Here is a 13769-nt window from a genome sequence, read left to right on the forward strand (position 1 = left end):
TAGTTGCACATTTTTAAAATAATGCTCTTTACTTTCCAATTTCTTCAGAATAAAAACTTCCAGTCACTTTAAAAACATTTGACTGCTACAAGCTACTGGCCTATCATAAAGACACACTTTAGTCCTATTCCTCCTTTGTTGCCAAACATGATGCTTCATTTAAACTATGGCATACTCTGCCTCTAAGCCTGTGAGAATGCATTCTTGGAGCTACAAATGTAACTAAAAAGTGCCTGGTTAATCTGCAATTGCATAATTTAGTTATAGCTACATTACTGAAGAAAAAGAAATTAATTACAAAGAAATAGTTATTTGTAACGAGTCACTTCCCATTTTTGACTTCTCACTAAATGTGGTAAAAAGCTGGAAACTTCTAGTTTTATTCTAGTGCATTATATAATTAGTTCATTTATTTTATTTCAAAGATTTATATGCCGCCTTTCTCCTAAGGATCCAGGGTGGCTTACAGTATTAAAATAAACCAAGTTAAATAATAAATTATTATATCTTTAAAAAACATTAAACAGATACATTAAAACTCATTATAAGAGCAATTTAAAACACACAAGCAAAACTACAGAATAAAATAATCCCTTTTTAAAAAATCCCCTTGGTTAACCAGTCATTAGGAAAGCCTGCCTGAAGAGAAAGGTCTTTATCTGCTTGTGGAAGGATTGCAAAGATAGATTCCTGCCCTCCCATTGGAGGGAATTCTAGTCTGGGAAAAGCAATAGAGAAGATCCTCTCCCATGCCTCCACCAAATGTCCCTGTGAGGGTGGTGGAACCGAGAGAAAGGCCAATACCCAAGTAGGTTCATAAAGGGAGATATGGTCTTTTAGATATCTTGGACCCAAGCCATTTAGGGCTTTATAAGTTAAAACTAGCACTTTGAATTGTGCCCAGAAATGGATCTACAGCCAGTTGAGCTGCTGTAACACAGGAATTACATGGGTTTTTTTTGTATCATATCAGTATGGAAGTACTTAAAATTAGTGGGGGGGTGTAACTGTGTCAGTCTTCTGAAAGAAAAATAAGAGTCTTACAGCAAATTAAAGATCAACAACCTGATTAAGTGAGCTGGTGTCCATGAAATTGTTTCTCTTTTAATTGTAATTTAAAATTAGATGTACAAAAACTGTTACACCAACTCTATCTCATAAAATATGTACTATTTCAGGATCACAGGGAGATATGCTGGTGTTTAAATTGGAAAGAAAATACAGTCTTACAGCCCACAAATGCATTAAGAACTGTGGCATTAAATTAATTTTATGACTGTTAATTGTTGTTCCCAATACTTATTTGACTTAAGATAATTTCAATTTGTCTGAGTGATTTCACTAATATTTGTGCTTTCTGTTCCTTTCTGAGGAGGGAAGAAAAAAGATTCTTTTCCACAGGCTGTGTCTTAAATTTCAGAGTTTCATAAAACTTAATTACCTGTTGTCCTGATTACTTTTAATTTCCATTTCAACATGCTCCTCTTCACAACTACAATAATCTACAAGAGAGAAAAAATTAATAAAATATTAGTTAACCTACTCTGAGTAAAGGCTGCTTTTATAATTAATTAATTAAATTTATATTAATATCGAGGTTTCAAGGTTTAATGTTTGGTTTATTGTTTTGCCTTTTGTTTTGTTGTAAACCACCTATTTTTGCTGCCATAGTCTAACACAGCTATCCTAAGACAATGTTAGATTATTTGAAAAGCCCAAGTAAGATCAAATAAAAACAGGTACCTTCCGTATGTCTTGGTTCTGAATTAACTGACTGCATGGAGGCAGTGTTGCTGATAAGTATGGGATGGGGTACACATGGCTGAGTCTTCTTCACTGAAAGGTTAATAGGTTCTTCCAGAATATTGTGCATAGGAAGAGGTAATTCATTCATGCCTTTTGGATCAGGACTAGCAGAGTTTCTTCGAAGAGGGTATCTTGCAGAGCCAAAGTCATCACTTTCCAGCTGGTGATTTTAAACAAGATATTGAATATATATATATATTTCTTTAAAATACCAATCTCAACAAATAATCATAATAGAAGAGCAAAATGACACAGTTTGTAAAAAAACAAAACATGGTGCTGGAGAACAGCCTTGAAGATGACATGGACTGCCGGAAAGACAAACAAGAGCACCCTAGATCAAGTCAAGTTGGAATTCTCTTTTCAAGCAAAATTGATGAAACTGAGGCTGCAATTGTAAGGAATTTTAGATCTCATGCTGGAGTGCTTAGTTCTCTGTTTGGCAACAACCAGATGATGTGCTCCAGATTTTGAATCACCTACTCCTTCCCTTGCGGGTTTTTCAGGCTCTCAGGCTGTTTCCTGAAGGTTGTTCTTCCTGATGTTTCACCAGTCTCTGTGGCCGGCATCTTCAGAGGACTGGAGTAGGAACTCTGTCCATGCTCTCTTGCTGTTGTTGGATAGTTGAGTATTTATAGCTGTGGGGCCAGCTTTTGTCTTTTTTTTAAGGAGATAGGGTGATCAGCATGTTTTTGTTGTGATAATTGTAAAAACCGTGACCTTCAGAACATGGCCAAAGAGCCCAAAAAACCCACAACAACCATTAGATCCCGGCCGTGAAAGCCTTCGCGAATACGCCTTCCCTTGTCCGAATCTTTTTTGGTCAAGGGGCAGGGCTGCTCTTTTTGTGGAGCAGGCTGGTGCAGTTGAAGCTGGGTCACTTTAAAAGAAGGATCCCTATTAAGATCACACACTGGCAGTGATCCTTTTCTGTGCTATCACGTGTGATCTTCATGTCCTCATCTAATTGTACCCTGAGACTGTCATATAAGACTTCCTGGAAAAGACAATGATGCAGTAATGTTGAAAATAGCAAGAGGGGAAGAAGACCAAACAGGAAATGAATAGATAAAGTAAACCTTTGAACAATTTTATTTAATAATTAATTAGTGCTGGAGCCTTGAGTTTGCAAGAATGAAGCAGGGCTACTGACGATCATATACACTGGTTGTCACTCATTCACAGAGTCTCCTTGGGTCAGAGGCAGCTTGGTGGAATGGAACAACAGCAGAATGGCAATGTTGTAAATTGTTCTGATTCGGAGCCCTACTTGCATTCTGACACACACACACACACACACACACACAGAGAGAGAGAGAGAGAGAGAGAGAGGCTGTGATTCCAAGAAGTATTTCAGTATTATTAAGTGGAACATTTTGAAACTCCACATGCCATATCCAAAATAATTATTTAAAACTCATTCACACACACATATACACTCACACAGTTTCATTGGAAGTTGTAAATAATATGGAAAATTTAGGGTCAAAACATACAATCAGAGACATAGATCTTGCCTGTTCTGATGTTGTTTTCTTCCCAGCAATGTGATCACTTTTGATATGCTTAATTCAAGGAATTAGACATGTAAAGGTAGCCATTGCTTGCATTGTAGTGACAATGTAGAGACATACGTCTTCTCCTCTTAATGTGTTTTTACAATTACACCTTTTTGCTAATTAAGGGAGGACTCCTTCTAGAAACGTAATTTTCTGAGGTGTGTTTAGCCCTCGGTTTAACTGCTCAAAATATAACCTGTGAAGAAGACTGTGGGATAGTTCAGTTCTTTAAGTATCTGGCTACGGAGCCAGAGGTTGGGAATTAGATTCCCTTCTGTGCCTCCTTGACAGGGGCTGGACTCGATGATTCAGAGGGACCCTTCCAACTCTGGAGTTTTAAGATTATTATACTGTACATTATAATTCCTTCTGGACACTGAAATTATTTGAACTTGTACAAAAGCATGCCAATATATGCATGGAATTTCCTTAAGTGCATAAATAGGTGCACTTCATAAAACATTTGTGTAGTGTATGAAAGACTGTATCTTCTTAGAAAGGCTTCCATGACCTTTAAGATCAGTAGAGAAGTGCCTTATATTGGTCTTACCACTTCAGTGAGGGCTCTAAAGAGGGCTTTTTTGTGGCTGCTCCTAGATCTTTCAACTCAGCAGGTTCAGCTGGCCCCTTCCCTCCTTTCCTTCCACTGACATTTGAAACCTACCTCTTTAAAAAGGCTTTTGTAGAGTCAGCAGACAACCTGACAAGGAGATTTAGTAAGATTTTAAAATCTGTTTTATAGTTGTTTTTTTAATGCATTGTATAGTTGAAAAGTTTTAATTAGCATGTTTTTAATTATTTGTAGGATCTTTTAAAAAATTGCAACCTGTCTTGAGTCACCACAAGGGCAGAAAGATAGAACAAAATATGATTATGGTGGAGACATTCCAAATATGGTGCATCACAACATAAATAGAAATAACTACTCTAAGAATGTCTCCAACCAGCAAAACAGCCTGGAAAATCAATATTTCTCACCTTGCACACTGTGTTCCCCAGGGGTATGCCACTAGTTGTCACATGGTCAGTTGGATCAGGATTTATATCATTTGTAGTTCCATCCAAAGTCCGGCTGTAACCAGGCACAACTTCAAGAGTCCCATTGGTAATCTTGGGCATACTCTGGGATTGTTCAGATGTCACAGTGGAGATTTCTTTTGCCTGTAGATCAGCTGACTTGGATATCCTTGCTGAAGACAAATCCATTTCTACAGCATTTGAAAAGCCCACAATGTTCAGAGATGCTGACTGCTGGAAACAAAGACGATACATAGCTCACTGTACATTCATTCAATATGAATGAATTCATATTGAATGCATTCAGTTCATAACGTATGCATTCAATGGGTAGGGAGGTTCTCCTAGTTGTGTTATTCCATCATCTCATTTTCATGCTCTTGTGGTGCTGTATGTTGTTGCACAACATCTTTGATGTTTGTAAAAGCCGTGAGGCTACAGATTGGGTATGGGTGTTTAAGCAGTTACAGTAGTTAAGATTTAAATAAGCATCTGGCTTTAAAAATAATACAAGTATTTCTAAAATCTATAGCTGACAAATGTCATTATAGAAGCAGTATTCTCTGTCACAGAGGAAGGAATGCCTCTTCTAACTCCAGTAAACAACTATATAATCTAAAAATAGAATTGTGTTCTTTTAAAATTTCTGATATGCAAATAAATACAGATTTAAAGCATTAATCTAATTGATTAAAATATGTACAATTAATCCACAATAATTTGCTTAATTAAGCAATAACCACTTTTTAAAGGATTGAAATAAATAAATACCATTTATTATCAGTTATGACTTAATACAAACAGTGATTATTTTCTCATGATATGTATCAGTCACTCATCTATAGCAATTATGCATCTAACTCTCTTATTCCCAGAGAGTTATCCAGTGACCCTTACCTTATTCCTCCCCCTTCCCCTACAGGTTTCAATGGGCCCAATCCTCAGATCTGGCAAGGGAAGGGAATGCATATAGATCCAACCTCTCCGGTGGATTGCAGAGCTACAGGTCCATGATACTGTCATCATACAAGGAGCAGGTGAAAATGGATATAAAACGTTTATGTGTGGACCACAGAGCAAAGATTCAGAGACCTATGAAATGGGTGGAATGTTATTGTGAAAGATCTGGATTGGCATGTGAATGACCCAAACTTTGATCTTAATCTCCCATGTAGTACATCTATCTCTATAGGGTAGAAAGAGATGAGAGTGCTTTCGAACCCAAGGCAGGGTGCCCTCTTCTCTCTGTTATGACACACTGAGGGGATCCCAAGGAACAACTAAGTGCCAACAATTCAGAACCTTATCTGAGTTTCCCTTCCAGTCCCCAAGGCATTGCATTCTCTCATCATCAAATTAGACTAGTTTGATCCAGCTGCAAAAAAAAAAACTCCACAGAAAGACACCAGGCAACTCCATCACTACAAAGCACAGGCCTTGGCAGGATCACTTGATGTACCTGAAGCAACTAATACCTTTCAAGAGATTAAAGTTGACACAGAAGCAGGTTTCTGTTTTCCCTTATTACTGCTCCAGTTACAGAGAGAGCATGAAGAATGCATAATAGACTGCCTCCATCAGTACAGAACATTAATCTTATTAAAAAGGAAAGAAAGGAAAAATGAGGCCATCAAACTGCCATCTGTTTCTCCCTGGAGGGAAAAGTTAATTCTGTGGTTATTTTAATAATGAGGAAACATTACGATCTTTCAGTTTAAAAAAAAATGTGTGTGTAACATTAAAGCCCCTGGTACGGAGTTGACTCGTTCTACACTCTGATCCACAAAGCTGCTGTCAAGTGTGAAGCGAACAATGCACTGGGAGTAAGGCTCATTAAGATCCTATTAATTCTCTCCCCAAAATCATCATTTCTTTTGCTCTTTTGCCATCAGCGGAGGTGGTGGTGGGGGGAAGAGACATTTTAAAAATGGGGTAATATCTTCTAGTGGTTTTCTGTTGTGTTTGGATAATACATGGCGATTCTTCCCTTTCCCTCAAGTTCAAATCTGTCTAAAAATCTTAAAATTTCAGTCCTGGAGCACATCAAACCTTCATTCTATAATGTGTCACAGTACAGTGGTTAATTTTGGAAAACCTTAAAATTTGGACATTTTAATATGTAAGGTTACAAATATGCCCATTTGCGCCATTAAGCATCTTTGCAGCCCACTTGCTCTCCCCCTCCTAAACTCCTATTCCAACTTTACCAGTCCTTGTCTTCTTCATAAGCCTTGTAGAAGGACTATCTCTGCTCTTGCCACACTAAAGTAACAGCTGCCAAACTGCCAGCCACGTGGTAATGATGATCTTGATGACAAAAACTGCTTTTCCAATAAAAAGACATGTTTTAGCCTGAAAGTTGCTATTGCCGCTTTTTCCGCACTGCTCTCTCTTGGTAGCCAGTCCCTTTAAGAACAGTCTGCCTCTTAGGTGAAGCTGTTCCTGGCCGAGAATCAAGTGATGTGAGGAACTTTATACCCTAGCTTTCTACACATCAGGTTATTGTTAAAGGCACAAGAAGAAGGCCGATTGGAGAGAAAGGGAGCAGCCCTACCGACAATAAGGGATGGGGGGAAGGGACAGTAGACACTGTGCCAAAAAATTAAAATGAGAAAATTAAGTGCTCCATGCAAACATGCATTATAAACGACAGTGGAAACCGGAGATGGAAATGCCTACCTTTAGCAAAGTCTTGGCTTGGAATTTGTTAACACTACAGTACACAGATTCTTTGTAATTGCTGAGAAATTACAAGCAGCAAATGGCTGCAAAGTATTGAAGGCTGCTGTTAAGTGGAGCAATCCCCTTGGCAGCTCATTATGCTGCAAGGTTAAATAAATTCACTAATTCAAATCCAGTTAACATACATTTAACTCAGAGTGTGCCAAAAGCCTTACACATGTTTTCCAGGGTTTTTACTTGATTCCCCCAACTAGAGTAACCCCTGATCCAAAGGAAAAAACAAAAAACAAAAGCCATTCTCAAGAAAACGTACGTAGCTAGTCTTACACTGCACAGGGCTGAAAGAGCCAGCTGAACGAACAGTGTCATGTATTATTTATCTCACTTTTCAGGTCAAAGCAAGAAGCTTTGCTAATTTGAAAGATGCTATGAAATACTACTAAGATCAATGCACATGAAACAGGTGGACACACATACACACAACCATGTTTGTGGCTTAGCTGAGTTTATCCAGTGCTTCAGGACCTCTGCAGCTGTCTGGATATACAGGATCTGCTCTAACCATTTTAAGTTAATCTCCCTCCTTTCATAGAACACGCTTGGTGCAGCACGGGCACAATGCCACTGTCTCTGACATTTATGCTTGTCAATTAAGTTTTTTTTAAAGCTAGACAACTTGATTTTACAAACCGAGGGCCAGTTGCCAGTGCTAGTAGAAAAACTCCACTATAAAATCTAGTTACTGGGCGTGAGGCTGCAGAATTGAATACTATGACCCTGAAGCACTGATTTTGCAAAGCTTATCCTTTGGAGCCAATGATGATCTCAGTCGAGTCGAGAAACCCTTTTCTTTCCCAAGAGGGAAACCAATGATAGCACCATCTTTTATGAACTAACACTTTCCTAATCAATTACTATAACTGGTATCCCTGTGAGAAGGTGGGCTGTTTTCTACCGACATCAATGGGACATACACCTAGTGACATTGGAGTGAAGCAATAATCAGGATGCCTCCATCTTAAGCATGTCCTCAGTAGCACAACTAAGTGTAGGTTTGGGCCATGAGCTACTCTAATAATCAATGGCTGAAATCCTGTTGCACAGTTATGCAAAACGCATAAAGTTTAGCAGCAAATTGCCATAAGTTAAGAAATCTATGTAAGCATTATCTGTTGCATGACAAGTTGTGCAGCTTTGTTACACAACAGATACTGCTTACAGAGCCTTCTCAAATTATGACAATTTGCAAGTAAATTTTACACCTTTTGTGTAACTTCACAACAGGATTTCAGCCACTGCATTTAGAAATCTGAATGTTTAGGACTATGGCACAAAAATCTTGCAGTTTTAGAATGCAAAATCATAGTTCATATTTCTAGTACTCATTGACAGCCTTTGTTGTGTGATTCACATTTTGGATGTAAAAATTTGCTTGCTTACTTACTTATTATTTCATTTATTTATATGCTGCCTTTCTTCCCATAAGGAACCCAAGGCAGCTCACTACAATTAAAATCATACAATAATAACAAGTTTAAAATGCCATACAAAACTATATATTAAAAACAATTAAACATTAGTCAGGATTAAAAACAATTTTGAAAAAAAAATGTATAAACATTTGAGATTATATAAATTTTAAAATATAGGGAGAGCATTCCCTAGACTCTTACTGCTTAAAAACCTGCCTGAAACAGATATTCCTTGCTTGATGACAGAAGGACAAGAGCGAAAGGGGGCAATTTTGCTTCTTGGGGCAGAGCATTCCAAAGCCTGGGAGCAGCTACCGAGAAGACCCTCTCATGGGAAAACTGAAGAATCATGAAAGTTACAGGAGCAGTTTCTGCCAGATATATGTTACCCTATCATTAAAAGCTGAAACTTGTTATGTTTCAGAAACAGGATTCTGACCGACAGTTGTGTGCATGCTTGCAAATGAAGTCCATGTTTACATTCAAATACCAATCAGAAAACTAAGTCAGCTCATCTGCAAATGAGAAGTATGAAAAGTTTTCAGCAAGGAAGTGATAAGTGACCTGTAATGTTTTGTTTAGCCCTCACAAAGTTTGTGAGAGATGCTGGTGCTCATTATCCTTATCATTCAGAGTTCCATTGACACTATCCAACATAGTTTCACTTATCCTTTTATCTCATCCTAATTTTCATTTTACCTTTCCGATCCTGATAAGAAAAATCAGCATTCTACACAATTGACTAAAATACCAACTGTGACAGCCTCCTCTCACGTCACAAAGGAGCTGCCACGTCACTCTCACACCCTCACTTTATTCACACTGCCACCAACCATTCCCTTATAAAACTCTTCAGACAAAAGTATGATTTTTAAAATAAAAACTTATGTTTATTGATAATAACAAAAGGAATGGTAAATTACTATAATAATTAAAACAAAAGGCGATCAGTATAATAAAGTACCCACACACATACTCTCTCTCAGACCTTCACTCTCTCTATATATATAGCACAGTACTACACATGTACAAGCCCTAACTCCCTAAGTCCCTAACCAGACCCTATCAAGTCCCTATCTGACTCACACCTCATTCACTCCCCCTTAAATACCCTAGCTCCACCCTCTTATGTCCCACCTCCCGTCACGCTATTGGCAGATGACAAACAGCCATAGCAATGACGGGCAGATGACATCACCGTTACTGTAACACCAACCCAAGTCAAAGACATCACGATCTGATATGGAGCAAAGGGAAGGACTCCCTGCCAGACAACTTACGTCTATGTCTATAGCCAGAAGGAAGGGGGCATGAAGCAATGGCAACTCTGAATATTCCTCCGGTCTTGCCTCCCACAGCAAGAACAGCCCAGTTATGGATCTTTCCATGTTCTGTCTGTGCTGCCTGAGCATATATTTATTTCCTAGTGGGCCATATGAAGCCTATTTAACAATGCATTTAACTATGCTGGCCTGCCTGTACTGGCCACACTGATAAATAAATAAATATGTTGGTGCAATTAAAACAGCCTAATGTACTACAGACTATTGATCTGAATAAGTGAACAGCCTCTTTTTTAAGGGATGGGAGGGTGTCACTCCTGTTTAAATAATGTCCGTGGATGTATTTAAGTATGCCTTATTGTTACATACAGCACTGATGGTACCTGTCTGTCATGGGTTTGGAGGGAAAGTTCCAGCCTATGGGGAGTGGAAGGCGGGACATCAGGGGGGGAGGTGCTGTACTGTATATATATGTGGAGCTTGTGTGGAGAAGTGTAGAAGAAGCTGGAGTTGGAGTCTGTGTGTCAGACTGAGTACAACTGTGTGTCAGTTAGTACATACCTGATAGGTTCAGGTTTCTATATAGGTAGCCAGAACTGATAGGTTCAGGGTCTGTGCTTTACTTTAAAGTGTTCTGTGTGAACCAAACTGTTGTATGTATGATTGAGACTAAGCCACGTTACAGTATCTTATTTACCTGATCTTTTTATTTACCCTGTTTGTTATTTAAATAAACCTTGTTCTTTTGTTTAGTAAAATCCATTCCTGGTCTGTGTGACTTCTTATAGGGAATGGTTGGTGGCAGCATAATTAAAGTGTGGCATACTCCAGTAGGTCTGGGGTTGTCACATTGATTGGTGTCCAGCGTGTGGGATACGACTGGTCCAGTTGTCCGGTGGTCCAGCAAAGCCTTGGCAAGTGTGCCCAGAGCAAGGGGGGTCTAGTCAGGGACAGTCTGAGAGCGCGTAGGTAATCTTCTAGGCTTACCTCACGGGGAGGTACGCTAGTGGAAGAACGTGTAAACTCAGATTGGGGACTAGATTAGGGAGCTCTGAGGCAACCAGTTTTGGCGGGAAAAGAGCTGAGGCAAAGCTGTGTGAAGTAACAGTGATCTAGCCTGTCTGCTGAGAGGCCTAGCAGAGGGGGTGGATTCTGCCTGGCAACAGTTGCAAGTTAGTGCTGAAGGAACAGCAGCAATCTATAGAAGGCTGTTCCTGAGGCAAAAAGGAAAAAAGTCATCGCTTTATTTTGAGGCGTGACTTTTGAAGGCAGCCTGTTCTGGGGGGGGGGATTATGCCCTTGACTCGAAGCCAAATGGCAGAAATGGGGAAAGTGAGAGATCCACAGGTAGACCAGGGTTCTGAGGAGGAATTTGGCTCAGTGCAGGATGAGAACACGGGAGAACTGACCCCAGAACTCAGAAAAATGCTCCGAGCCCAACTGCATGAACTGAGGGTGAGGGAACTGGCGTTTGAAAGGGAAGTGAAACAGAGACTGTTGGAAGTAGACAAAATGGTGTTTGAGCTGAAGAAGATGGAAATAATGAGTAGAAATAGGAATAACAATAATGGTGAAGGGAAGCCCTCAGACATGAAACCACCTAGACCTCAGATTTTGGAGGGAAAACCAAAACCAGATGAGAAAGACTCCAAGTACAGCAGAAAATGTTATTTCTGTCAGGGAAAGGGCCATCTAATCTCAGAGTGTGAGAAATGGAAGCAGCTAAAGGGAAATTTGCCTCATGATTTGAGTGGAACCAAGCCAAAAGCTGTGTTGTGTGTCCAGACAGAGCAAAGCTCCTTGCCACTGAGGGAGCCTGTTGCCATGGCTACTCAATCTGGAACAGTTACATCTGCTGATCAGGCTGGGGAAAATGGTCCTCTTGTGGAGGTCAAGCGCTGCTTACTAGTGAGGACAGATTCGCAGTTGTTTGAGACCGCAGGGGTGGACGTAGGAATACTTGACCATCAGTATAGGGGGCTAAGGGATACTTGTTCCCAGGTGACCCTGTGCCATCCAGACATTATTCCTAGGGAATATGTAATCCCAAATGAGAGCTTGAAGGTGGCAGGGATTGAGGGGCAGGTGATCTCACTGCCAGTAGCTGAGGTACCTGTGAGCTTTCAAGGCTGGAGGGGAGTTTGGCGGCTAGCGATTTCATCGACTCTGCCAGCAGCCGTGCTCGTGGGAAATGACCTGGCTGAACATGTGAAACGGGTGCTAGTGATTACACGTTCACAAGCTACCACGGGGACAGTTCAGGGGGGTACTGATGAGCCCGAGACGGAAGCAGATGAGGGTAGTCCCGAAGCTGTGGTGGAAAACTTAACCACAGACAGCAAATTTGGCCAAGAGCAAAAGGCAGACGCCACTCTCCAAAAGTGTTTTGAAAAGGTGACAGACACCCAGCTAACACCTGAAACCCCAGCGAGATTTCACGAGAAAAAGGGAATTTTATATAGAGAGACCCTGAGGAATATCTCAAAAGGGGGAGATGGGATCAGAAGTCAGCTAGTGGTACCTGAAAAGTATCGCCCCATGATCTTACAAAGGGGGCACTCTGACATGTTTGCTGCGCACTTAGGGGTGAACAAAACACAGCAGAGAATCACACAAAATTTTTACTGGCCTGAAATAGGGAAGCAGATCAAGGAGTTCTGTAAACAATGTGATGTGTGTCAGAGGCAGGGGAATAACCGTGACAGGACCAAAGCGAAGTTGTGCCCTTTGCTTGTGATTGACACCCCGTTCAAATGTATAGGAGTGGATATTGTGGGACCTTTGCCCAAGGCCACAAAGAGGGGGAACAGGTTCATTCTCACCATTGTGGACCATGCCACGAGGTACCCCGAAGCCATTCCCTTGACTAACATTGAAACTAACACAGTGGCAGATGCCTTGGTGGGGTATATGTCCAGGATGGGATTTGCCTCAGAAATAATCACAGATTTGGGCACATCGTTTACATCAAAGCTCATGAAACGGTTATGGCAAATCTGTGGAATTAAACACAAGGAAACCACTGCCTATCACCCTGAAAGTAATGGGTTAACGGAGAAGTTCAATGGGACTCTGATGCGCATGATTAGGGCTTACTTGGCAGAGAATCCAAACAATTGGGACCAGAAGCTGCAATCCCTTTTGTTTGCTTATCGATCAGTGCCCCAAGCCAGTACCGGGTTCAGTCCGTTTGAACTTTTGTTTGGGAGAAGGGTGAAAGGTCCACTTGATTTAATCAAACAAAATTGGGAGCAGATCACCCAGGATGACCCACAAGATGTTGTGACGTATATAGACACTTTAATGATTGACCTGAAGAGAAACCTAGAGCTAGCAGCAGAAAACCTGCAAGCTCAGAAGGTTAGACAGAAAACCTGGTATGACCAGAAAGCCAGGGAGAGGCACTTTGACCCGGGGAGGAAGTGCTTTGGCTTAGGCCCTGCAAAGAGAACAAACTGCAGCTCAAATGGGCAGGACCATATAGGGTCATTTCCAAGATGTCGGATCTGAACTACCTTATAGAGCAGGAGGAACACCAAGCACGAAGGGTGGTACATGTGAATGCCCTGAAACCCTACTACAGAGGGGAACAGAGGGTTTTTTTGCAATAAAAGCAGCTGAGAGTGAGGAAGCTGAATTACCCTTCTGGGAGGGTAGAGGGGAAGTAAAATACAACCCAGAGGAGGTAAAGATCAGTCCTGCACTCACCCAAGACCAGCAGCAAGACTTAAAAGTGCTGCTCACCAAATATCAAAAGGTGTTTTCAAATAAGCCGGGGATAGTGAAGGGAGTGATGCATCGGATCCATACAGGGGATGCAACCCCACAAGCAGTATCCCCATACCGAGTGACGGGACCCTATAGGGACAAGGTGCGGAAGGAGCTGGACGAGATGCTTAGGGAGAATATAATCGTCCCCTCTTCTAGTCCTTGGTCCTCTCCGATAGTCC

At 40.7% G+C, this 13769-nt stretch overlaps 1 protein-coding gene across 2 annotated transcripts in view; it reads right to left on the bottom strand.

The window, feature by feature from the left end:
* The window catches only part of TRIM66 (tripartite motif containing 66), a 74796-nt gene that overhangs the window by 16421 nt on the left and 44606 nt on the right, over positions 1 to 13769 (bottom strand). The window contains exons 11-13 of one of the 2 annotated variants that reach the window (XM_078383913.1): positions 4344 to 4613; positions 1744 to 1966; positions 1442 to 1502 (exon numbers count right to left, since the gene is read on the bottom strand). In XM_078383913.1, the coding sequence (XP_078240039.1) occupies positions 1442 to 1502; positions 1744 to 1966; positions 4344 to 4613 (554 nt within the window). Of the gene's footprint in view, positions 1 to 1441; positions 1503 to 1743; positions 1967 to 4343; positions 4617 to 13769 lie in introns of both variants that reach the window. The other variant, XM_020789960.3, reaches the window with a different exon arrangement.

Source organism: Pogona vitticeps, chromosome 1 (genome assembly GCF_051106095.1).
Source record: "Pogona vitticeps strain Pit_001003342236 chromosome 1, PviZW2.1, whole genome shotgun sequence".
Lineage (NCBI taxonomy): Eukaryota > Metazoa > Chordata > Lepidosauria > Squamata > Agamidae > Pogona > Pogona vitticeps.